The sequence below is a fragment of the Solanum stenotomum genome, chromosome 2, assembly GCF_019186545.1.
Source record: "Solanum stenotomum isolate F172 chromosome 2, ASM1918654v1, whole genome shotgun sequence".
In the NCBI taxonomy this organism is placed as follows: Eukaryota; Viridiplantae; Streptophyta; class Magnoliopsida; order Solanales; family Solanaceae; genus Solanum; species Solanum stenotomum.
Genome location: NC_064283.1, coordinates 63308504 through 63332415, shown reverse-complemented (window position 1 = coordinate 63332415; position 23912 = coordinate 63308504). Strand labels below are relative to the sequence as shown.

The following is a 23912-nucleotide window of genomic DNA, read 5'->3' as shown; positions in this document are numbered from 1 at the left end:
AATTTACTCTTATCATTAATTATAATTTTTTTCCTAGGGTAATGCTAAATGACCATAAAATTTGGCCAGAAATTTTTAAAAACTATAATATTATTTTTATTTTAAAATAAATTGATCTTTTTTTCATTTTTTTAGTTAAAAGGTATTAAAGTTAAAAGGGTAAAAATGTTAAAAAAAAAAAAAGAAGATAAAATAACATATGTAAAATACCATTCTGACCAAAAGGATTTTTTCTTTTCCCTATTGCATTTTTCAAGACATTATATTCTCTTTTTGCTAGAAAATTTGGCCAGAATAGTAAAATAACATATTTCACACTATTTTATTTTACATTTTTGAACATTTTTACCCTTTTAACTTTACTACCTTTTAATTAAAAAATAAAAAAAGATCAGTTTATTTTAAAATAAAATGAATATAATAGACTTTTTAAGTTTCTGGCTAAATTTTCTGGTCATTTATCATTACCCTTTATTATATTTAAAGGGTGATACGGTAAGATTACTCTTCTATTTATAATTTTTAAGAAATGTGCAAAGTTAGTGGACAACTATTGTTGGACATAGGAATTAGTTAATTATTGTTGGTTGATAATAACGAAAAAATTAATTAATAAAAAATTAAATTTATTTAGCATATATTTGATCTTTTTGACAAAATTCAAAGCTATATTTAATCCTTCTCATAAATGCCCCTAATTTATTTATTTTTGCATATACCAAAAATAAATTACAATATAGCTCCAATTTCTTCTTTATTCACATGTCTTTCTTTTAATTTTTCATATTTTTACACGAAAAAAATAGAATAAGAAATTCAAATATTGATAAGCAAATCATCTATAAGGGAGATATTTAAAAACTCAAACTGGCCATTGAATTAAAAAGAATCACAAAATATTTATGTGTAAGGATGATCAAATATACCTATGAACATTATTAGACAAATCAAATATACTTTTGTTTAGATTTTTTTTAATTAAAAAAATTATAATTTCTTTTACTTTCATTTAAATGAAAATAAATATTAGGATCATTTATGTAATGAAAAAGATATACATATGCGAGTTTCTTATTTTTATATAAAATGAATATGTCAACTTTAATATATTACATAATTGACGGATATATCTACTCATTTCCCTTTTACATATTGGGAATATTTCGAATCCCACAAAATTAGGTGGTATCTTTTTACTTGAAAATTGAAATAAGCATGTGCAAAGTATAATGAATTTTGGCTTAAAACAATACTATCTTTGTTCCTTTTTAGTTGTTATGTTGAGTTTTTCGAAAGTCAATTTGATTAATTTTAAAAATTAAATTAGATTATATTAGTTCGATATATTAAGCTAAAAAATTTAGATATTTCAAAACTATACAAAAAGTACTATAAATTGGAATTTTTTACATATCAATATGATGAAAAAATACATCGTAAAATATTAATCAAAGTTCTTATCGTTTGAATCTAAAAAAAAACTATAACAACTAAAAGGGGAAGAGGAAATATCTCTGTGTTTCCACGATTGAAATTGGTGAAAGCGCTCCGATATAGAATTTAATTTTTAATACAAATTTAATTTAATCGATTTTTAATATGAATATATGATATTGAAAAAAAAAAGTTGAAATTGGCAACCTCAATTAACTATGTCACTCCCCGAGTCTACACCCTGGGCGAGACTGGCACTCGAGAACCATTACTGGCCCTAAGCGAACCCTTGGCCTGACTTACTTACTCAGCGGAAGACTTAAACTCAACAAAAATAAGTTTATATAATAAACTAGAATGTTATAAGAGAACATTCAGCTGGCCATTAAGGCAAACTCAAGTCTCAACATGGAATAATGACAATGAAAAGACTAAAGAACTAACATCTGACTGTCTATGAAGCCTCTAAAACAACTGAGATGGATGTCGGGACAAGACCCCCAATCATCCTAACAAATGAAATATTGAAAAGAACTAAAAAGCAATAAAGGAGTCCTCCGAAATGCAAGGAGGCTCACCACTGACTCTGATTTGAAGTGCTCAACTGGATCAACGGTGCGCCGGATGCCGATCCTAGTTACTTGCGTCTACATCATAATATGATGCAGATCAACTGGCACCAGTACATTGAATGTACAAGTATGCAAGTTGGAATGCTAAAACAACATAGGCTTGAAAATAATCTGAAAGGAATTGAAGAACTTACATGGCTCAACTCAACTCAACATAACTGAACTCATTTCAATATAAAACAGTTTAAAACAAGTGCAATATAAAGAAAAGTTATTTAAAACATGATGTCAACTATGTGTGCATGCAAAGATACAAATAACTCTGAGATATATGTAAAAATACAAATAAACGGATGTATATAAAAATACAAAGTACTGTTGTGGGAGTTTCTCTAACCGACAACCATCACATAAGAGCAATTGTGATGATACAACGATCTCCCTCACGTTGCCAGCGCATCCTATACCTTGCCACATGTATAGGACCTGAACTACTAAGTGGATCCACTAGTCTATGCGAAAAGGATTCATCTAAAAAGTATGACCTTTTTCTACCTATGATGGCTACATGATTTATGGAGACGTGAGTTATTTGAACTCAAGTTCGTTCCCATATCGGTGCTCAATACTATTCCCAAAATATACTAGCTCTTTATGTTTAAAAACATACTTCTTTCTGTGATTTGAGATTAGTGCTAAAAAACTTAGCTTAAAGGCTATCTTGGAAATCAAAGTTTCCCCTCTTGCTTCATTTAGAAAGCGATTACTCTTTTCTGAAAACTAGCACGAATGCTCTTTGGAAATCTCAGTTTCCATTCTTATTTAAATGTGAAAACATTTTAAATCTCTTTGGGAATACTTAGTCCCCATATACTTTTAAAGAATTGAACTTCAACTTTACTCTTTACTAAACTCAAAACTTAAGTCTTAAAACAAGGTTAAAACGTTTGCAAAAGATTTTTGGAAAACTTTATGAACTTCTCTTAACTTGACTCTTGACTTTGATCTTTACTGCTCTTGACTTGACTCTTAATTGGTCCTTGAATTGAATTATGGATTCAAGGATTGTGATTTGTGATTGGAAAGGTCTCATGATGTTTAGGAATGATTGTGATTTGTGATTGGAAAGGTCTCCATGGTTCCTTTACCCAACACTTACAATCGATTAAATGTTCAAAGTTCATCAGATTCTACTCAAAATCGAACCTAAAATCACAGATTAGGATCAAACAACCCTCAACGAATTCAACGAAACAATAATCTAATGGAACTTCAACAAACCTATCAAGAACTCAATTTCTAAGCTTTCAATAACTTAAATTCGCTGAACTAAATCATGATTGGCGCGTGGGCTAATTAACCCAACGCTATGTGATCACATACCTTGTAGGGATCACCCCCGACGAAATCCACAAGCCAAACTCAACGATCTTGACGAATCTTGAACGTTCTTCTCCTTTCTCCTCTCAAAACCCTAACTCTTTTTCCAAAAGCGTAAACTGACTAAGTTCAGTTTAGACCCCTAAGTAATTACCAAAAATGAATCAAAAAAAAGGGCAAGGAAAAGACCAAACTTCCCTTCAAAAATCCGGATTTGGACTTTCCTTAATCTAACAGTCCAACTTTCAAAGTGCATAACTTACTCATACAAACTCGGAATCGCGCAAACTCGACGGCGTTGGAAAGATCATTCCAAGAGCTTTCCAAACATATCTTGAAGTACACCTAAATCATCCTGAGCTAGGAGTTATGACCATTTGAAGTTGACCAAAAACTCACTTTTCCTAACATAAATAAATTTCCAGATTTTCAATTCTTTCCAAAAATGACTATTTCCAATTCTTAGCTTCTTCCTAGTTATTTCAAATTGCGAGATGTTACAAAATATGACAAAATAGGTATTCTAAAAATTTCTTTATATATTTTAGTTATTTGTCTTTTGCAATTATAAGGTTATAGTACCTTGTTATTCCTTTGTGATCTCATAATGAGTATATCAGATTTCCTCTCAGAGATGACTGTTTTAATACCTACATTATTAATAATATATATGTAATTATATTTTCATTTTTATTCACTCAAAATTAATAGAAATCAAATTTTAGTGTCTCACTAATTTGAATACAATGAAATCATCAAAATTCATTTTCATAGTAATATAAGACAATTGCGTCAAGTCGGAAATTTTATTAAGAAAAATCAAAAATATATACAACATAATTAATGTATGAATTATCACATAACTTACATAAATATTATTTATTTATTTATATACACAAAGCAAATTAGTAACCAAACAATGTACAAAACAATAATAATAAAAATTTCTATCATAATTAATTCCCCATGCTAAACAACCAAATTAGCACTAAAGTGTAGTATAATACAAGCCTTTTACACCTAAATTAATCGTTTTATCATAGTTTATTAATATGTGGTTCCTATTTTCAATTCGTATTTTATTTAATTATAATAAAATTAATATAATTTGGTTTCTGTGATGCCACGTACTCCAATGCCACTTTCCTATAGTAATGTCACTCTCTTTAAATAAAATCCAAATAATAGGAGACAAAATGTAGATACAAAATTCGATAAAGATAATGAAGTTTTGATGTCTCCTCAATTTTTCTAACACAAAATATACTTCATTAATTAATCTTATAATTGTATAATAGTCTCTCCGAATATTTTTACTTGTCTGTTATACTATTTTGAGATGTTTAAAGAGTTACATCTTGTTTAAGATATTTATTAAAGTTAAGTCAGGAAAAGTACATCTTATTTTTAGAAATTAATAATTTTCTTAACAGATATGCACAAGCTAAAAATACCACTTATTTTAAAATCGAGTAAATTAAAGTAGTACAAACTGGGACCCATATCCTCAATAATGTCCCCACTACCCCAAACACCACTTACACTTGCACCATTTTGTTATGAACCGAGTTGAACGAGACTAATATATTTAGAATTATTGGGTCGAGTAAAATATTAAAATTTTTTATTTTATTTTAAATGATGAGTAAATATTAACCAATTCAAAACAAAATTTTTACCTACAGCAAAAAATAAATTAAAGATGGATTGTACTAGTCAAGGCCCAATAACTCCAAATCGACTTTCTGATTTATGAAAGGTACTTTGTTTACATGCGTCCATCTAGGTTCTTCCTCCCCAAGGCCCACTTCATAGGCATGGATTGTGACAACTGTCGGGATATCAAATGGACGGGTTACGTAAATAGACATATTATGTCGAATTTAAAAATGTTGAATTAATAAATGAGTGGATCATTGATCTGCTAAAATGTTACTTGGGCTGAAGCGATTTGAGTTAAATTAAGCTAAAATTTGATGAACAACTTTTATATATAGCAAACACAAAAATTATATTTGTATGTTATAGCTATAGTTTGCATAATCGCGCTTCATAGCAAACATAAATATGTATATTTCGCTATACATATACAAAAGAAAACAGTTGTATAATTTCGCTATACATATACAAAAGAAAGCAGTTGTATAATCTGCTTTGGTATACATATACACAAGATCAATTGTATAATTTCTGTTTGTATAAAGCGAGAAAGAGAGAAAGACAAAAGAAAACTGGGCAAGGGAAGATCGTATTTGTATAATCATAAATGTATAAGACAAAAATATATGCATTTGTATTTGTATATACAATTTTCTCTCGCTTTATACAAATACAAACACAATGTATACATTTGTGTTTGTATAAAGTGAGAGAGGCGAGTGAGCAAGATCTGGGAGAGGGGAGAGAGGGGAGCGAAAATATATGTGTATATCCAATTTTCTCTCGCTTTATACAAACACAAACACATTTTATGCATTTGCGTTTTTGTATAAAGTGAGAGAGGCGAGTGAGCGAGCGAGATCTAGGAGAGGGGAACGAAAATATATGTATATATACAATTTTCTCTTGCTTTATACAAACACAAACACATTTTATACATTTGCGTTTGTATAAAAAGCAAGCGAAGCGAGGGAGAGAACGAGAGTGGCGAGTGAGATTCACCATGAGAGAGGCAAAAAAACAACAATTTGCTATGGGGTACAATTAAATCAAACTATATTTATAGCATTTAATTTAAATTAATAGTTTGCTATTGTATACAATTTTCCCAAATTTGATTCGGATCATAACTCCACTAGCTCGATTTTTACTAAGTTTAATGTTATTATTTTTATTTTCTTATAATTTATTTGACCACCTAATAAATATCGTATCTTTATATTATGACGGTAAAAAACATATCAAATAAATAAATATATGTTTAAAAAATATTTATATAAAATTTCTTAGTAATCAATCTGGGTTGATAGGCTTCATGTCAGCCCAAGTTTAAAATCTGCTGAACTTAATGGAAAAAATAAATCTAAAAATTGACAAAATTAAAAAAAAAGTGAGTTATTAACTCGCTCAAATATAAATAAATTATGTTTTTCCTGTCTCATTTTATGTAGCATCTTTTTTTTAGTCTATCCCAAAAATAATGTTACTTTACTATAGTTAAAAATAATTTTACATTAAAATTCCCCTTTTACCCAAATAATTTACAATCACGCAAATATCTAAAGATTATGTTAGACTTTAAGTTTTAAAAGTCTTCCTATTTTTTGCTAAACACTTAGAAGTTAGACCTTTAACATAAAATAAAAAACAAGTGACTAACTTCTTCTTGGACAAGGATCCTAAATGAATCACACATGCTTTAAGGATTTCATGAAATTAGGAGACACACAGATGGATATATCAAGAGAAATACGGGTAAGCGACAAGTTACTTTGTTCCTCAACAAAATTAGTTTTGATTTTCATAAAGATCCCATGCTGAGGGTTGAACCTTGCTAGATGATCTTATAGATCACACTACACCATTTTAGGCCTACGGCCACCCCAGTAAAGTGTTGCCTAAACTAGCAAAAAGTGTGGCCTTTGTTAAAAGGCTACACTTTTGGACTTTAGGCAACACTTTTCCAGGGGTGCTCAAAAGTAGCGTAACCTTAGAGTTTAGGCAACACTTTTCAAGTGTTGCCTTATCAGCTACGCTTAAAAGCGTAGCCTAAAAGGCAAAATGGCAACACTTTTATGTACCTCAAATAGCAACATTTCTATCTCATACAGCTACACTTTTAAGCGTGGCCTTAGCTTCCTTATTGCCCACGATTTGTAAGTGTTGCCTTTTCTATCTAATGTATGACAACACTTTGAAGTGTAGTCCTTGCCCATGTGCATACCACAATTTACAGTCCTATGGCTACACTTTTAAGTGTGGCCATATCATTTTGGCTATAAAATATTTATATGCCACAATTTCTAATTAAAAAACACCAATATTATTTTGCAATAAATAATCTCAAGCATTAAATTGGCTCATAAGTAATTCAAATATATAGATTTGCAATAAACTTCAAAAGATAGTATGTCTTGTGTACACATACACATACTTATAAATCAATATTCTAAATATGTGTACACAATAGTTCAATATATTCTAGCAATGAATATATTTCACAAAATCAAACATAATGTATTCAAACTTTTACAATAGTTCAAAAACTATTCATCATCAACTTCAATGAGATCAAATTGACTTGTGGCGACCTTTCAAATTTGATCACCTCCATTTCTCTACACATTTAAAAGTACAACAAATCAGATTGTAGCAGTACATTATAGAAAAGGCAAGAAGTTTCAGATTCTCGATTGCAGTAGTTTCAGATTGCAGATTGCAGACTGCAGATTTTTTGAGGTCCATATTACAGTTCCAAATTCCAAATTATTGCAGATTACAGATTACATGAGTTCCAAATTGCAGGTTCCAGATTTTAGATTGCAGATTGCAGGTTCCAGATTGTAGATTACAGATTACAGATTATTGCAGATTACAAATTACAATTCCAGATTCCAGATTAATGCATTACAGATTATTGCAGATTACAAATTACAGATTATTGCAGATTACAGATTATAGTTCCAGATTGCAGGTTCCAAATTCTAGATTGCAGATTACAGTTCATGATTGCAGGTTCCAAATTCTAGATTACAAATTACAGTTTACAAATCAAAATTTAACGGCAAAAAAACTTTTAGAATTTCGTAGTCCACTTCAGGCCAAAGAACAGGGCAGCAGGAGAAAAATTTCAAGATATTCTTAGAGGTCCCATAAGTTGTAGCCAAGGTGCATTTCAAAGGAAACAGAGATAACAATTGGTAAGGTTAAAAATGTGAGGCCATACATTTAAGTGATAAAAGTGACGAAGTCAACAACTAACACTGAGAATTGATGGATAAACTTGCATAAACCACGTATACATAGTAAATTATAAGCTACATAATGAAGTGAGTTGAGAACCATCACGTCTCATTACCCATCCACATAACAAGTCTTGTTAAGCACTTTTCAAACTAAAATACAGTTCAAATACTGAGGTGTGAATCAATAAAACAGCCAGCCCCAATCCACATTGAAAAGAGGACCAAATCAGAGAGTTGCAAGTGTCTATGTTAACAAGCTGACGATGGCTGGTTGCGAAAACATGTCTTTTAAACCCACGACAACCTATAGAGAAGAGGTATTATGGGGGAAGAGACGCAACAAGCACCGTTTTCTTTATTGTCCTATTACAGATAGCTGAAGATGCTCCGGTAGACTCATATGTCTTCAATCAGGTGTTGAGGGAGTGAATTAATCAGGTGGATTTGGGACATAATTACTTAGACAAAGATAATGACAAGGAAGCGATTATCAATCAAAAAATGGAGTAGACTATTGGAGTTGATATTATTAAGTCTAAAATGCAATATGAAATGTCATATATGAGGGTAAAAAGAACTAAATTCAAGAAGTAAGGAGTAAGGCGAAAACTAGTTTAAAATGAAGTAAACCACCACCTTCAAAAACAAATTTCCTTCCTAACACATAGCAGTCCACAAACAATGACAAAATGCAGAATCAATGTCGCATACATCTAAGAAAAGGGCAGTAGTAGACACATATATTAATGGAATGAAATTGAGCATTTTGAACATGAGCAAAGCAGTAAAAAAAATTAACAAAGTATGCCACTGTTTTGCAGAAATTTTAGACATGAATAAGAGAGGAATTTTTAGCATTTTTTCACAACTTCAAATAAAGAGAGAGAAAGAGAAGGGATAAACAGTAGCTGAACCACATAAAAAAAAATCTAATTCTAAGGCAACTACAACACAAACTCATTCAATCACGATGAACAAAGAAATCAAGTGATAATTATGTTCAGATAACTTAATCAAAATGATAACTATATACAAGATAAATCCAGAAGCTCCACGCCATAACACATTAATACTAATACTAAAGAGACTGTAATTATACTTGAGTCAAAATACTACAATATGAAACCAAAAGGACATGAAGAAATCGTAGCTGAAATAGAAAACTAGAAAGGGAAAAAAGTTGCCAAACAATGGAGTTTACTCGACAAAGATGCAACATTTCAGCTTTTAAGAGTTATGAAACTGATATCGAATCAAACAAAATGAGACTAAAAAGTACTAACCTGAGCAAAGTTTAAGCTAAACAGCTGAGGAAGCTTCCAATTTTCCCCAAATTTTCTACTGCTCAAGCAAAGGTTTCAGCAAGAAAGATTAGTTATAACTGAAGAAGAATAAAGGAGACGGAAAGGAACAGAGAAAATGGTGAAGGGATCTTTGATGAGTTTGTTGTTTTTCAAATCCAAGATGAAAGCATGGATTTGAAGGGAATACATGTGTTAGATCTGCAAGTATATTTAAGAGAAGAAAATAAATGAGACTAATAATTTTGAATTGATTAAAATGAGAAGAAACAAAAACAATTAAAGGTAGACAACTTTTTTGCGAAGCATAATAATAATTAGGTGTGAATTGCAGTTGTATATTACCACATATACTCTGGAGCAGCTTTGCATTGTAATTCTGTTAATTCAAGATGTTCTTTTATTCCTGGAATGATGCCTGATTAGCTTGAGCAAAGTGAGGTAATTGTATATAGTTAAAGTTTACCGAGAAAATAGTTAATCAACTTATCAAGATCAAGAATTATAGGAAGCATGATTAGTTAACTACGTTATGGCAAAATGATGTATCTTTAACAAATTCAACCAACCGACTCCTCAAAACTAAATCAGATGAAAAGAGGAACCTGAAATTGAGTTCAATGACATTTCTTTTTAGCTCCTGACTGTTTGTTTGACGTTGTAGTAATTGTGCCTCTCTTTTTTCTACAGAAACCAGTCTATCCATTTCACGTCGTCTAAGTTTCATCTCAGCAGACCTTTTTGTTGAGAGGGAGTCATCATTCTTTTCTTTAGAACTCATTAGCCCTGCAGGTTCAATGTGTATTTATTTTAAATTGGTAAAGAACAACAACTACCACTGCACAAGGTATTCATTTTTATAGTGAAACCAACTAAATGTCCACGGGTGTGTATCGCATTCGCCATAAGAGATAGTATTTGATAATGATAAGGATGGTGATATTCATCCAATTCAATGTCAACGGGTGTGTATCGCATTCGCCAAAAGAGATAGTATTTGATAGGAATAGGGCTAATGATATTCATGAAATTTAATTTTGGTATTGTAGTTGCTGGTGTGTTCTTATGGAGGGGAAAATGGGCTGAGTGAAGTGTGAATTAAACTTTCTTCACTCTATCAGCTCCATCCAATACACATAACTACTACATAGAAAAAGCTTAACTCCTACTCGCAAAACAACCAAAACTTTGTTAAGTTTGCTGACAGCAAGAACAAAAACAAAATTTACACAATTATGTGTATGCCAACAAAATAAAATTGAACAATCAAGTGTAGGCTGACAAAATAAAATCCACACAGAGCCCAGATATCAAACGAAAGGGGAAAAAATGAAGCACAACAACTTCACAGTCAGCGGGATGTAATCCACAGAAGTTGAACAAAGGACGAATCAATAAGTGTAGTCAGAGTTTATAAAGTTAAAAACGTAGAAATCACAGTAGAAGTAAAGCAACCAGATTTTTTACATTAACTATGCATTCTCTATTCCTCTCGGCTTAGGAACTAATAACCAGGCGGAGATTCGAGCTGCAATACATGGGGTGGACTGGTGCATACACATGGGTATAGGAAAATTCAGCTGGAAGTTGATTCTCAACTGCTTATACATTGGCTAAATCACAGCAACCACCCTCCATGGGCACTCCAACAGTGTATTCAGGACCTTCAAAGGCTCACAAATCAGCTGGAAATCTTCAAGTGCAATTACATCTATAGAGAGGCAAATTGTACAACTGACTTCCTATCTAAATGGAGTCATAACTTCGACATTCTATATCAATTTTACACTACCAGCAGCTGACCAGGTTGGCCAAAGGAAGCTGTGTTTTAGAAAAATTGGGTTTGACTACTTTCAGGAGGAAAAAGTTGAAAAGAATCAAACATCCTCCCTGATCCTTGCAACTAGGACCAATTGTACCTCTATATGTAGTTCTACACAATGGTCTCAACTTGAAAATTTCTTCGTCAATTTCGAACGAACAAGTCCACAATTCTCTAACACTTATAATCAGTTTCTAGAAGAATGCTTAACCATTCACTTCTATCCAAAGCTATCCAAAGCTAACTTAATCACTGCACCCTAAAATCTAAATAAAATGGAAAGCATGACTAGATAAACAATTTCAGAAACTAATAAAGTTGAAGCAACAAAAACATAATACTTATAAGATTTACACTAATTTAGTGATTAATAAACTAGCATTACGTTTTGCCTTTAAAGAATCTATGGGAGTTGAGACCCCATCGAAACACCTCATATTTCTTTCAACCATATGCTCCAAAAAATGCAAACGGGTATTTATCAGCTTCCCACAAACACCCAGATATGTATGCTTTCCTTACTAATTTATACTTATTTAGTGATTAATCAACTGATGTGGGTAATACAACCACGGGCTAGACTCCCAAAAATCAACAAAAATCGTAATTGCAGACACAATAATATCAAAACCCTAAAGCTAAAATTTAGACTTTCAAAGATAGAATTTTTTACCTAATAAACCCTATTCCACCAAAATCCTTTCAATGTGATGAAGCTTTAAGACACCATCTTCTCAAGTGAAGCATTTTAGTGAGGCGTATAATCTGTGAGGCATAACCTTCTACTCTTCAACAAGAAATCGTGAAATTGTGTTCTTCAGCGAGTAGCTCTTCAGCTCTTCAACATGAAATCGTGAAATCTGTGAGAATGTTTGACGAAAATTGTGTTCTTCAGACTTAGCTTAGAGAGAAAATTGTGTTCTTCAAATTGATGAAAAGTTTTTTTGATTTGGGGAAAAAAAGGACTTACCTGATAAACCTTTAGTGATTTTTGCTTGTTCTTCAGCGATTCAACGATTTTTGCTTGTTCTGTGAGAAAGTTTGACCGAGAGAAGAGCTCTTCAGCTCGATCAGTTCTTCAGTTCTAATTTGGGGGAAAAGAAAATTTTAATGTTTTATGAAATATTTTTTTTGCTCAATAAAAATGGGAGGGAGAGTTAAAAATGTTGGAGGGAATATAATATTTTAGTGAAAATTTTAAGGCCACATTTGTAATGTGTTGTTTTTACAATTATAAAAATAAGTCACTTTAAAAGTGTGGCCATATATGTAAATAGTTGTTGCCAATTGTATCATACTTTAACAACGCTTATAAAGTGTAGCTTATACCATTAAAGAGTACACTTTACAAGTGTTGCCAATATTATCGCAGCTNATACGGGTAAGCGACAAGTTACTTTGTTCCTCAACAAAATTAGTTTTGATTTTCAGAAAGATCCCATGCTGAGGGTTGAACCTCGCTAGATGACCTTATAGATCACCCATCCCATCTTTTAGGTTCTATTTGGGCAATTACTAATTCATGATCTAATATATACATAATGAAAAATTCATTCTCGATTCTACAAGAATTTTTATGAAAGTCTTTCATTTGCTCTTTTTTTTTTATGAAAGTTTGATTTTCTCAGAATATCTTAATTTTTGGCTTAATTCTTCTTCTGATGATCGATTCAATTTCCAAGTAAAAGGATATACCTTAGTTATATTTCGTATACCAGAACTACATCCTAACCTAGCTTATTGCTAAAGTCATGGACTACACCTCCGTCAGAGCCCTTTATTTGACTAACATGCTCCCTTTTGATCTCCCTCATTCCCTTATATCAAAACTGGAAAAGATTAACAACTGATTCAAATAATAGCACATATTATAGTACTCCTTTCCATTTCTTTTTTTATGATATTATCTACTTGAAATGCTTACATTTAAGGGTAGAGAAGATACTCAGGGGAGCAAAGAAAAGGGTTATCAAGTAGGCATGATTGTCACGTTGATCAACATTTGAGAAATACTATCTCCACGCCGCTCACTTTAGGGCTATCTTTCATCGTTGACAAATATGGTTCAACATGCCAGCTACGCTTCCTCTTCTAGAACAGTGTCGAATTAAAAAAGGTTACATAAAATGAGAGGAAAAAAAGTATATATTAATATTTTGTATTATGCACTAATTTTAACAGCCGAACAAGAAGTATAGGTCCATATCACCTTTTGGCCCAGTATATGCGGGCCACCATCCACACTAAGTTTTCTAGATGTCTAATCATAGCCAAAAAAAATAGTAAAATTTACATAAATCACATAGTTTTAAGAGGTAATTATATTTTATTTTTATTTTTTTAAAATTACAAAAAAATATTAAATTTATAGGATCTCAAATAAATCAGGAAATTTGTGGATACATAACTCACAAATTGTGAAGGATACATTACTTAATGACATAGATATATCTGAGAGGGGAGAGATGTATCCTAGAGGGATAATGATGTATCCTAGAAGGGATACAAATGTATCTGATAGGGGATAGACATGTATATAAGAGAGGAAATTTTTGTTACTTTTTTAAATAATAGGAAATTTTATAGATTATAATAAAACAAGATGTGTATTTTTATGTAATTTTTTCAAAATAATACGGTGAGGAACTAGATTATCGATTATGAATTTAACCAATTTCAATTATTTTAATTTTATAATTTATCATAAAAAGTTCATTAACATGTATAAATATATCATTTAAAATATAATAAAATTCAAAACTCAAAATTTAAAAAGTAATTCAAAAACAATAAAATTCAATTTATTTTTTCCAAATTGTTTTGTAAAGTTTTTATTTAAATTGAGATTTTATCAGAAATATCACCTCTACTCTATAAAAATAAGATTTGTATATACATTATTTTCTCATTCGCTTGTGAAATTTCACTCGACTAATTATATTATACAGTAATTTGTAGGATCCACCAATGATTTCACCATCACAATTCACATATCCCTTCATTTTTTAAAACACAGCTTTTGACTAGTCATTTTTGGTCTATATTTTGTGTTGTAGTAATCTTTTAGGATTTAATATTATATTTTTCTTTATGGTTTTAATTAGATCTAGCTGATAGAATTTGTTAAAACATTTATAAAAATTAAGATTGTTCACTTTTAACAAATTAAAAAGATGAAAACTGTTAGAATAATCCCTATATTATTTTGTGACAGAAGAATCAAAAGATTCTATTGGTTCAATATGAATATTTCAGATAGTCCAAACTCCTTTAATTAATTAATTAATTAATAAAAAGAATATTATTTACTCCACAGTAACAAGACAAATGTTTCAGATCTGATATTTTTTGATTGAAAAGTGAATGGATAAGATATTTATATTATTATAAAGAAATTTGCCAGGCTGGTTGCATCATTGGTTTGCTTTTAAATTTAATATTAAACCATTTTTTTTGGAAGTTAGATGAAGTTATGTCAGTGGTCTCATGCTGTATTAAATAAGGTAAATATTTGTGACCACAAAAAAAAAGTGAATTTATTTTATTTTGACGTTCGATTAATTTGAATTTGTATAGAAGAGTTCACTTTTCCAGGATAATTTCATATTCATAGTTTAAATCTGAGATCTCTAATTAAGAATAGAGAAGTACTTATCACTTTACTGCTACTTCAAAAGTCATGATTGATATAGAGGGGTTATAAAAATTATGAATTTAAATTTAATATTTGTTGAGAATTTAGTAGATTTTATACATACATATATTTTAAATAAACAGTTTAAGATATCAATTTCGATACATCAAAAGGGATTGTTATTAATGGAGGTGAAATTTTAGCTTCAGAATTTGAATTAATTAAATCTCTCACTTGAGATATTATTTTGCGTCCTTTCGTATATGAACCTTTTTAAATTGGACTTATTGCTTACTATAGTGGATTGAATTGATTCTCTTGCCTTCTCTCTTGCAAAATGAGATTTTCAATGCACATTCAGATTAATCAGATCACATAACGGATGAGTTCATTTAATTGTTAATTTACTTATTAAAACTAGCATAACTAATACATATTTATAAATTGTACGATAACATTTTAGTTATGATATATAAAATTCAACACATTAAAATCTTATGTTTATTACTAATATTTACGTAATTTTAACTAGCAACCAAACCACTCGCAAGGCAAAAAAGGGTGCTTGTCGGTAGATTTATTTTCTAGTTACTTTACTTAAATTAAACGTAAGAAGAAGTCAGTTGTAACAACCTCTTTACCTATGTATTTGTGTGTCCCAGTTTGGTCGCAGCTTTAATTTAACACCTTTTATTTACATTCGATGTTTATATAATTACACCAAATAAAAATATTTAGCTAGAAGAGTCACAAATTAAAATTGAAACATATATCGACCTAACTATAGTCTAACGTGCTAAAAAATTAAAAAGAGGCTAATCTTGCATTCATTTGTTTGATATGAATATCAAATATGAATATTTTTTTTTATTAACTAAATAAATACATGAATTATTTCATTTCCCATCTTTTGAAGCAACCTAAAGACTAAAGTTACGTTGGTCTTTATATCTCAAGCCACAAGTAACGTGTTGCTTAAAGGAAGGGATTACTTCACTGTCAACTTTTATTTATTTATTATATTATTATTATTATTATTAGTATTATTATTGTTGTTGTGTTTTTAATTATTTTCTTCATAATATTATTATTTAATTTTCATTTTTAGGTCAATTTTTTTCTAGTCATAATATAAAATATTGATATTCAAAATTTTGACTTCAACAAACAAGTAAGTGCTTTTAGTGGTGCATATCCAGACATCTCAACTCTATTTCAATTGACAACTAACTCCAACTCGTCCCAATTGTGTCTCGTAGACAGCCTATGTTGGCATGATACATAAATTTTTTGGAGGTGTCTAGATAATCATTTTAGAAGTTAGAGTGTTAAATCTAACACAGTAGATACAAGTTGTGGTGTCTAGATATGCATTCTTATGATTAGAATGTTTAAGATCACGTTCGACTGTTTATTTATGTTATGTAGTTCTTTCTAACCTTCTTTTCATCACACAAGTGGAGTCTGAAAAAGATGTATGGAACCTTTACTCCTACCTTGAAAGGTAGAGAGGTTGTTTCTGATAGATCCTCGGATAAGGACAAGTATATGATATGAAAATTACAAAATGTAAATGAACTAATGTATATTGAAGTTATACCAGTAAACAACCTAATGTACATAATAATACATTTGAATTGTTGTATATTCTTATCACATGCTAACAATTATATGAAAGAATAGAACCAACATAAACAAAGAGATCCCTCCTAATGCCTGTTTGTTAGACTGCTTTATTCAATGAATCATTTACAACTACCTGTTTTCCAGTCACAGAGGGAAAACAGGGTGTGTGTTGAGTTGCGTTAACTAGTCACCAGAAAGACATTTTCTTNTACATAAATTTTTTGGAGGTGTCTAGTTAAATCAAACACAGTAGATACAAGTTGTAGTGTCTAGATATGCATTCTTAAGAAGTTGTGGTGTCTAGATATGCACTCTTAAGATTAGAATGTTTAAGATCAAGTTCGACTGTTTGTTTATGTTAAGTAGTTCTTTCTAACCTTCTTTTCATCACACAAGTGGAGTCTGAAAAAGATGGTGTGTATGCAACCTTTACCCCTACCTGTAGGGTAGAGAGGTTGTTTCTGATAGATCCTCGGGTCAAGGACAAGTATATCATATGAAAATTACAAAATGTAAATGAACTAATGTAATATTGAAGTTATACCAGTAAACAACCTAATGTACATAATAATACATTTGAATTGTTGTATATTCTTATCACATGCTAACAATTATATGAAAGAATAGAACCAACATAAACAAAGAGATCCCTCCTAATGCCTGTTTGTTAGACTGCTTTATTCAATGAATCATTTACAACTACCTGTTTTCCAGTCACAGAGGATAAACAGGGTGTGTGTTGAGTTGCGTTAACTAGTCACCGGAAAGACATTTTCTTTACAATTCATTGTTGTGTTTCCTATAATAGTATTTTAAACAATGAGGGATTCATATAGCTGACCCGACCATCTTGCTTGGCATTGAGACGGAATTGTTGTTGTTCTCTAAGGCGCCAACGTTCTGCATCTGAGCCTCGGTCATTTTTGAAGGTTCAGCTTGATGCTTCCCATGTTGCTTAGACCAGTAGTCATGGGCAATTAAGACCCTGTCCAGAAGCTCCTGTGGTACCGGCTCACCCCTTCTTTGCTGTGGGGCAATGCTTGCTGTATGGACTAATGTCTTCCATTTATCCTAATGTAAACCACGTCACACGAGATGATGAGAAACAATCATTCGATTTGCTAATACAGAATTAAGACAGTATAAGATCTAAGGTTATCAAGAACAACTCGTGTTCTGATTTCGCCGCTTCATGCAATCAGTCAGAGATGTCATATATTTCGTAAGCCAAAAAGTACCAAACAAGTTTACAATATCAAAACTAAGGAATCATATAAGTATGTAAATCATCTTTTAACAAAAATACGATGATATTTATTTTGGAGCTAAGCATAGCATGCAGAGATATCAAGGATATAAAACATCAATTCCCAAAATTAGCCAGGTGTCCGAGTGAAATAAAACGATATCCTTTCATCATCGATGCGGAAAAAGATAAAAATGCACTAATTAGATGTCTAACCTTCACGTCAACATAAGTTCGATGGTCAGCATACTCAAAAGCACGGATTTTGACGTCCCGCCATCTGCATGTAATCAGAGATTAATAAGAATGCAGTTGCTTGGAGGATCACAAATTTACAGAACATGATATTATAGTTCAGATACCTTCCAGTTCCAAGCTGCTCCACAGCTTCAACTAGCGCTTCTACTTCTGTGACTGAGAACGGTCTCCTTGTTCTACGTTGTGAAAGTTCAGAACATCTATTTTTTGGGTTCACGGGAACCACCGGATGTGCCTCAGCATTCAGAGGAGAAACAACAACCAAGGCTCTAGAACCAGAAATAGCTACATCATTTGGTGGATCAATAGGATTTGTAGGTGATAGAGCCAATTCATGGTAATCTTCATCATGCTCGTCCAACCTAGTCTCTGAAGGAGCCGACGGAGAACTTGGAAGCTCTAACTCCATGATTGGACTAGGTGGCCGCCTGAATACAAAGATGCTATATTAGTCCAAGAACAATAAACTGCCGTATGGTAGGCTATAATCTATTGAAATTATGATCTTTTTTAACTTTGATAAATGTCTAATGGAATAGTAGTCAAAAGCACAAAATGTACAAGCCGTCGACTATACCGAGTTAGTTCATGATCAGCAACATATGGTGACAAAGCAGGAAGATCTTTAGAATGCAACAATGGAGAAACTGGATAAGAACTTGGCTCCAACGTAAAACCCAAAGTATCGAGGTTTCCACTCTGAGAGATACCAGCCTGCTGTAAAGTTTTATTGTCATCTCTGACCTTCTTCCCCTGGACAACCATACCGACACGCAATCCACTTCCCAGAATAGTTTTTACAGCCTCCATTACTGTCCTCTGCATTATCCCAAAGTAAATTTTGTTTTAATCAGATCTTGGATATCTTCAAAATCCACAAGAGTATACTATAAATATTAAAATTTAATACTGCATAGTTGATAAACCGAGTCAAATCCCTTGATATGTTGGTATAATTCCCTCGATGCAGAAGATTAAGTAATCTTCATCATAAACCTAACTAGGATGCCTACCTTCAGGGAACCAACAGTTTCATTTTCTGGGACCTCGATGAAAAGCTCTGGCACTTTGAATGACTTGATGCTAAATTTTACTGAGAAAAAAAATCAAACACGTGTTAAAAAAAATCAAACAATGTGTCAAATCAACAAATAAAAAAGTTTCAATGGTCTTACCATTAGAATCCTTCTTTCGATGATTTCTGACTGAAGCTGAAGCCCCCGCTCCTGTAATGTCTCTCTTGATTCCCTTTTCAGGTGAGTTTGAAATGCTTTTACTATTGGCCTGCTGATCATAAGCGACAACCGAGCTATAGTGACACAATTTCCTTCTCTTTGATGGAATTTCAAATCGGCATCTTTCTAGTGCACATACTCTTTTCCTGTTTCTGTGAAAGGACTTCATTCCATATTCTAAAACACCAAAAACATGCCGTTAGAAGATGAGCGATAACAAGCTAAAAGTAAGTAACAAAATTCTAAGAGGTATAACTCCACTTACTGGAGCATGAACGTTCCCAGTCCTTCAACTGAGGAGCTACTTTCCAGCGTCTAGAAGTCAACATCTTTCTCATACTTTTGTATCCAATACGTGATGTTTGCCTGAAGGCTCTTATGTTTGTGTTGTGTCGATAAGATCCAAAAGAATTTTCGTCATCATCTCTAATACCTAACTTAACACTGTTCCTTTGCTTTCCAAAAGAAGGCCTAGGAACCGCCCTGTACCAGGGCAACTGTACACTACTGTCTGAGTTAATTGTGGAATTGTTATTCACATGTTTCTCAATTGGACCCTTCAGGCTGCAAGAGTTAGCCAAAGTTAAGTCTTCAGTCCGCTTGCCGTCATCAGTTAGCTGTTTTTGAGTACCTGTATCAGTTCTCTTGTCACAGACATCCTCAAGATTAGAGGATCCGCCTTCTACTTCAGTGTGAAAAATGTTATTTTCTATATGATTAGGTTTATCCAATCTATACTTGAGATTTGTCTCTTGCAATGCAGGTTCCGGTAGAAAAGCGCTTTCGACACAACTCCCCTGGTCAAAGCACTCTGATTTCACAGCTTTATCTTCTTTGAGTTGCTCACGTTTCACAACTTCCCTGCAATCGGAGATCTTATCTTTTCCTACCACTGCATTACTACAAGCAGAGCTTTCGCTTTCCTGTAAAAGTTCACCAGCAACAGCCGCCAGTAATTCAAATGCACAAATTTGATCACTGTCTATATTTTTGTGCGAGTGTCTCCTCTGAAACAAATCGGAATTGCAGATATATTTAGAAAAACATAAACGAAAAAAGAGAACGAAAACTCGTAACAGAATGGATAATATTCACAATTTCAGCCTACTTACTCTAACTGATCTAGGAGCTTTTGGTATAACAGGAAATTCATAGCCACTGAAACCATGCCTTGCTCTCTTCTTCGACGACATATCTCAGATAGCATACCAATAAGTGATGATCATGTACAATGAGCCGTTGACACCAATATCACTTCAAGCTAGAGAAGTAAACAAAAGCTATTTATAAATCATACCGTATAGCATGAAGCAAAAGGCCAAAATATACATCTTTCCCAATCAGAAAATTAAGGACATTAATTAATTACTATGTAAAGGCACAATAATATAATGACACTACTTGATTTAGTTTCGGGTTGGCATTTTATCATTGTACTTTAAGCCCCTCAAGATGTTTGGAGTTGACAATTTGGAATGCTGAGATCATAAAAAAAGATCTTGCCTGTTCCTCGAATATATCAACCTGCTAGTTGCAGCTAACAAGAAAAAACTGATCCAATACACACTCATCCGAATTCGGAGAGCCGAGTAACATAACTTCAAAAGAAAACTTTCATTCCACAAAGCAGATCCGTCCCAACACCTCCAATTTCCAATCAACAATAATACAGAAAAAAACATACATAAATCATTTTCCATTTTCACTATTTATTGCATCGAATTTTGCAATTTAAAGTTCAACACTCGGATCATCCGCAAAAAACTCGACAAATTCTCAAAAAATCCGAAAAATAAAATACCTCTTGACAATTACCAATCAGTTACACCTGATCATTTTTCTGAAGTTACAATTCCAACAGTAAAAGAAGAAAAAAAACTCATCCAACAGCAAATTCCAGTTTCTTTTTTTGAGTTATGAGCAAAAACCTCTGTAGAATCCTTGAAATTCACGCAATCGAATAAAATAAAAATAAAAAAAATAATTCAGAAAATCCGATCAGATCTCCGCAAAGATCAAACTGAATTCCACCAACAGATAATCAATCAAACAGACTCGAATCAAATCCATCATAAAATAACCAAAATTCAATAATTCAACCAAATTACAAGCAATCAAATGAACGAAAATATCAAATCAATCAAATGCAGAACAATTACTCCACATCACAAAAAACCAACCAAACAACCAAACAAAACGAAGTTTAAATTACCTGATGAGAGAGATCTGGATGTGATTCTGTACAGATTCTTCGAGAATTTCGAAATCAAACAACGAAAAATTGCAGAAAAAAAAGATGAAAATTAATTTATGTTGAATTTGATTTTAGTTTTTTTCCCAATGGATTTGTTTTTGGATAGAAATGAAAAACCTCTGGGTTTGAGAAATAAAATAAAACCGAAAGCAACAGTGCTAAAACCCCACAAAAATGATGTAAGGTAGTTTTTACGGGTATATATATGCCTTTTAGTGTGATGAACAAAAAAACCGAACCGTCCTGTTAAAAGGGTATTATTGTCCGGTCAACATTGGAAATATCTAAATTTATTTTCTTACACTAATTATATTTTTCCGTAGTAATTTTTTTTAATGTTCTTAAAAAAACTATTGGTAATTAGGTGTATTTTGTTTTTTTTTTGCCTAATATTAGTTTATGACATTTCTTAAGAAATTATAAATAAAATAAGTACTAATATTTTTAATCTATTAATTTTTGAATATAATAAATTCAATAGTTTGAAAAATGATTATAGTTAATAATAAGAAATTAAATAATAAATTATCTTTTGATTTTAAAAATTAAGCGACTAAAGTGATATCTATTTTTAATATTTCCTCCGTTTTATTTTACTTTGTATGACTAGACACTTCTCTTAAAAAAGAATTTATTAGGGGTTTATTTAAGTAAGCTAGTCTTATTAATTAAGTTTTGAAAATCTAAATTTGATTGCCTAGTATTTTATGTGGTAATTTAATAATAAAGATAGATAGAGAGAAAATATGATAAAACTATCTTATTTTTTAAAATTTGACAAGTAAAATTAATGAAAAATCTATTTTTGATATAAGGATCAAGTAATACGAAATGGAGGGAATATATTGGATAAATAAAATGAGATCAAAGGTAAATATATTTTACCCTTTATTGGTATTTAAAAAGTCATAATATCACCCTATATAATTAAGGTGTGTATAATCTTCAAGAATAATTAGTTAGTTACTATTACCAATTAGGAGTTAAATTAGAAAAAAATATTTAATTAATCTTATCTCAAACTTTAAAAAAAATAAAATAATTTAAGTTAACTTTTGAAAAAGGTTACAACAAATAATTTGAGTTGGAGAGACTACTCAATAGGAAGGATGTAATGTGATAATTTTGAGTGGTTCAATTCGATGCAAAGCGAAGAGCCTTATCAGAGCATGACATGCCGTGAATCCTCTTAAAAGAGAGGGGTGTCTTTGGAAACGCGGACATAGATAATGCATGACTAACGTCAGTTCATACCGTAAGATGTTGGGTTAAGTCTCACAACGAGCACAACCCTCTTATTTAATTGTCATCATTGAATTTTAATTAAATCTGCCATTTCTAATTACTTATTTAAATTGATATATAATAACAAAATTTATGAGTCAAACTCAAATAAATTGGAGTGATCTATAACCTGAATCAATTGTTGATCATGTTACTCCATTTTCAAACTTTTCTGATGTCAATATCATACGAATATAAACAGAATATATTAAATTGAGAAATATTATTTGTTTTCTAAATGTATAATCTCTAAAATATAGATCCTACAATAAAAATAGCATCATGCCTAAAATATAGAGAGGTGCTTAGTCCAATTAATATTTTAAAAGAATGCTTTTTTGAAGAGTCAAAATGTTTGGGCAAGTTTCTAAAATAAATAAATTATTTGATTTGTAGTAAACAATTTTTTTGTGTGTGTGGAGGAAGCTGAAAAAACGTACAAGTTGAAGTATAATGTAATTTTTTCTGGACGAAAATAATCATACAAAAAATTATATTTATAAAAATATTCTAACAATATAAATAAAAACTTAACCTCGTACTTTATTGAGGATATATTTATGACAAAATCTCATAAACATCCTCTCTCTATTTTGTGATTTTTGTAAAATAAGATTCACGTTACAAATAGTATTAGTTATATAGAGTAAATTACTCTGTTTAATTAACTAATACTATTTGTAACGTGATTACATATTCTTTTTTTCGTAATTTAATGACAAAAGCATTTTAAAAAGGATTGGTCACTTACAATTAATTACGCAAACTACTCTATAACACAAGTACTAAATATACTTATCAAATGATTAATGTATTAACTTAATTACATAGTTCATTCAAGTAGATTCGGGGTAGTTGTTATGACTTATGAGGGTTGAAAAGTAGACATAAGTTATTGTGATTGAACTTAAAAGGTGGTTGACCAAACAGGATCATAGTGGAGTGGTATGTACTTCTTCATT

At 31.3% G+C, this 23912-nt stretch overlaps 2 protein-coding genes across 2 annotated transcripts in view; both read right to left on the bottom strand.

Annotated features, from left to right (window-relative positions):
• LOC125854672 (peptidyl-prolyl cis-trans isomerase FKBP20-1) overlaps positions 1 to 23912 on the bottom strand; it is a 225780-nt gene that overhangs the window by 46950 nt on the left and 154918 nt on the right. The window lies entirely within an intron of this gene.
• On the bottom strand, positions 17217 to 21850 carry LOC125854654 (telomere repeat-binding protein 4-like). Its single transcript, XM_049534239.1, has 9 exons — positions 21625 to 21850; positions 20525 to 20673; positions 19678 to 20419; positions 19353 to 19589; positions 19191 to 19270; positions 18755 to 18996; positions 18282 to 18605; positions 18136 to 18199; positions 17217 to 17744 (listed from the first exon to the last, which is right to left on the bottom strand). Exons 2-9 carry the CDS (start codon positions 20603 to 20605, stop codon positions 17502 to 17504), a joined length of 2013 nt encoding a protein of 670 aa, XP_049390196.1. The 5' UTR covers positions 20606 to 20673; positions 21625 to 21850; the 3' UTR covers positions 17217 to 17501.

What these genes read in the sequence shown, in the direction of transcription:
- LOC125854654 (XM_049534239.1), bottom strand. Translation starts at nt 20,605, where the DNA reads ATGTCGTCGAAGAAGAGAGCAAGGCATGGTTTCAGTGGCTATGAATTT. An exon ending in AAACTGTTGGTTCCCTGAAG is followed by an intron (nt 18,997 to 19,190) that starts GTAGGCATCCTA and finishes GGGATAATGCAG; the next exon opens with AGGACAGTAATGGAGGCTGT. An exon ending in GAACTTATGTTGACGTGAAG is followed by an intron (nt 17,745 to 18,135) that starts GTTAGACATCTA and finishes GGTTTACATTAG; the next exon opens with GATAAATGGAAGACATTAGT.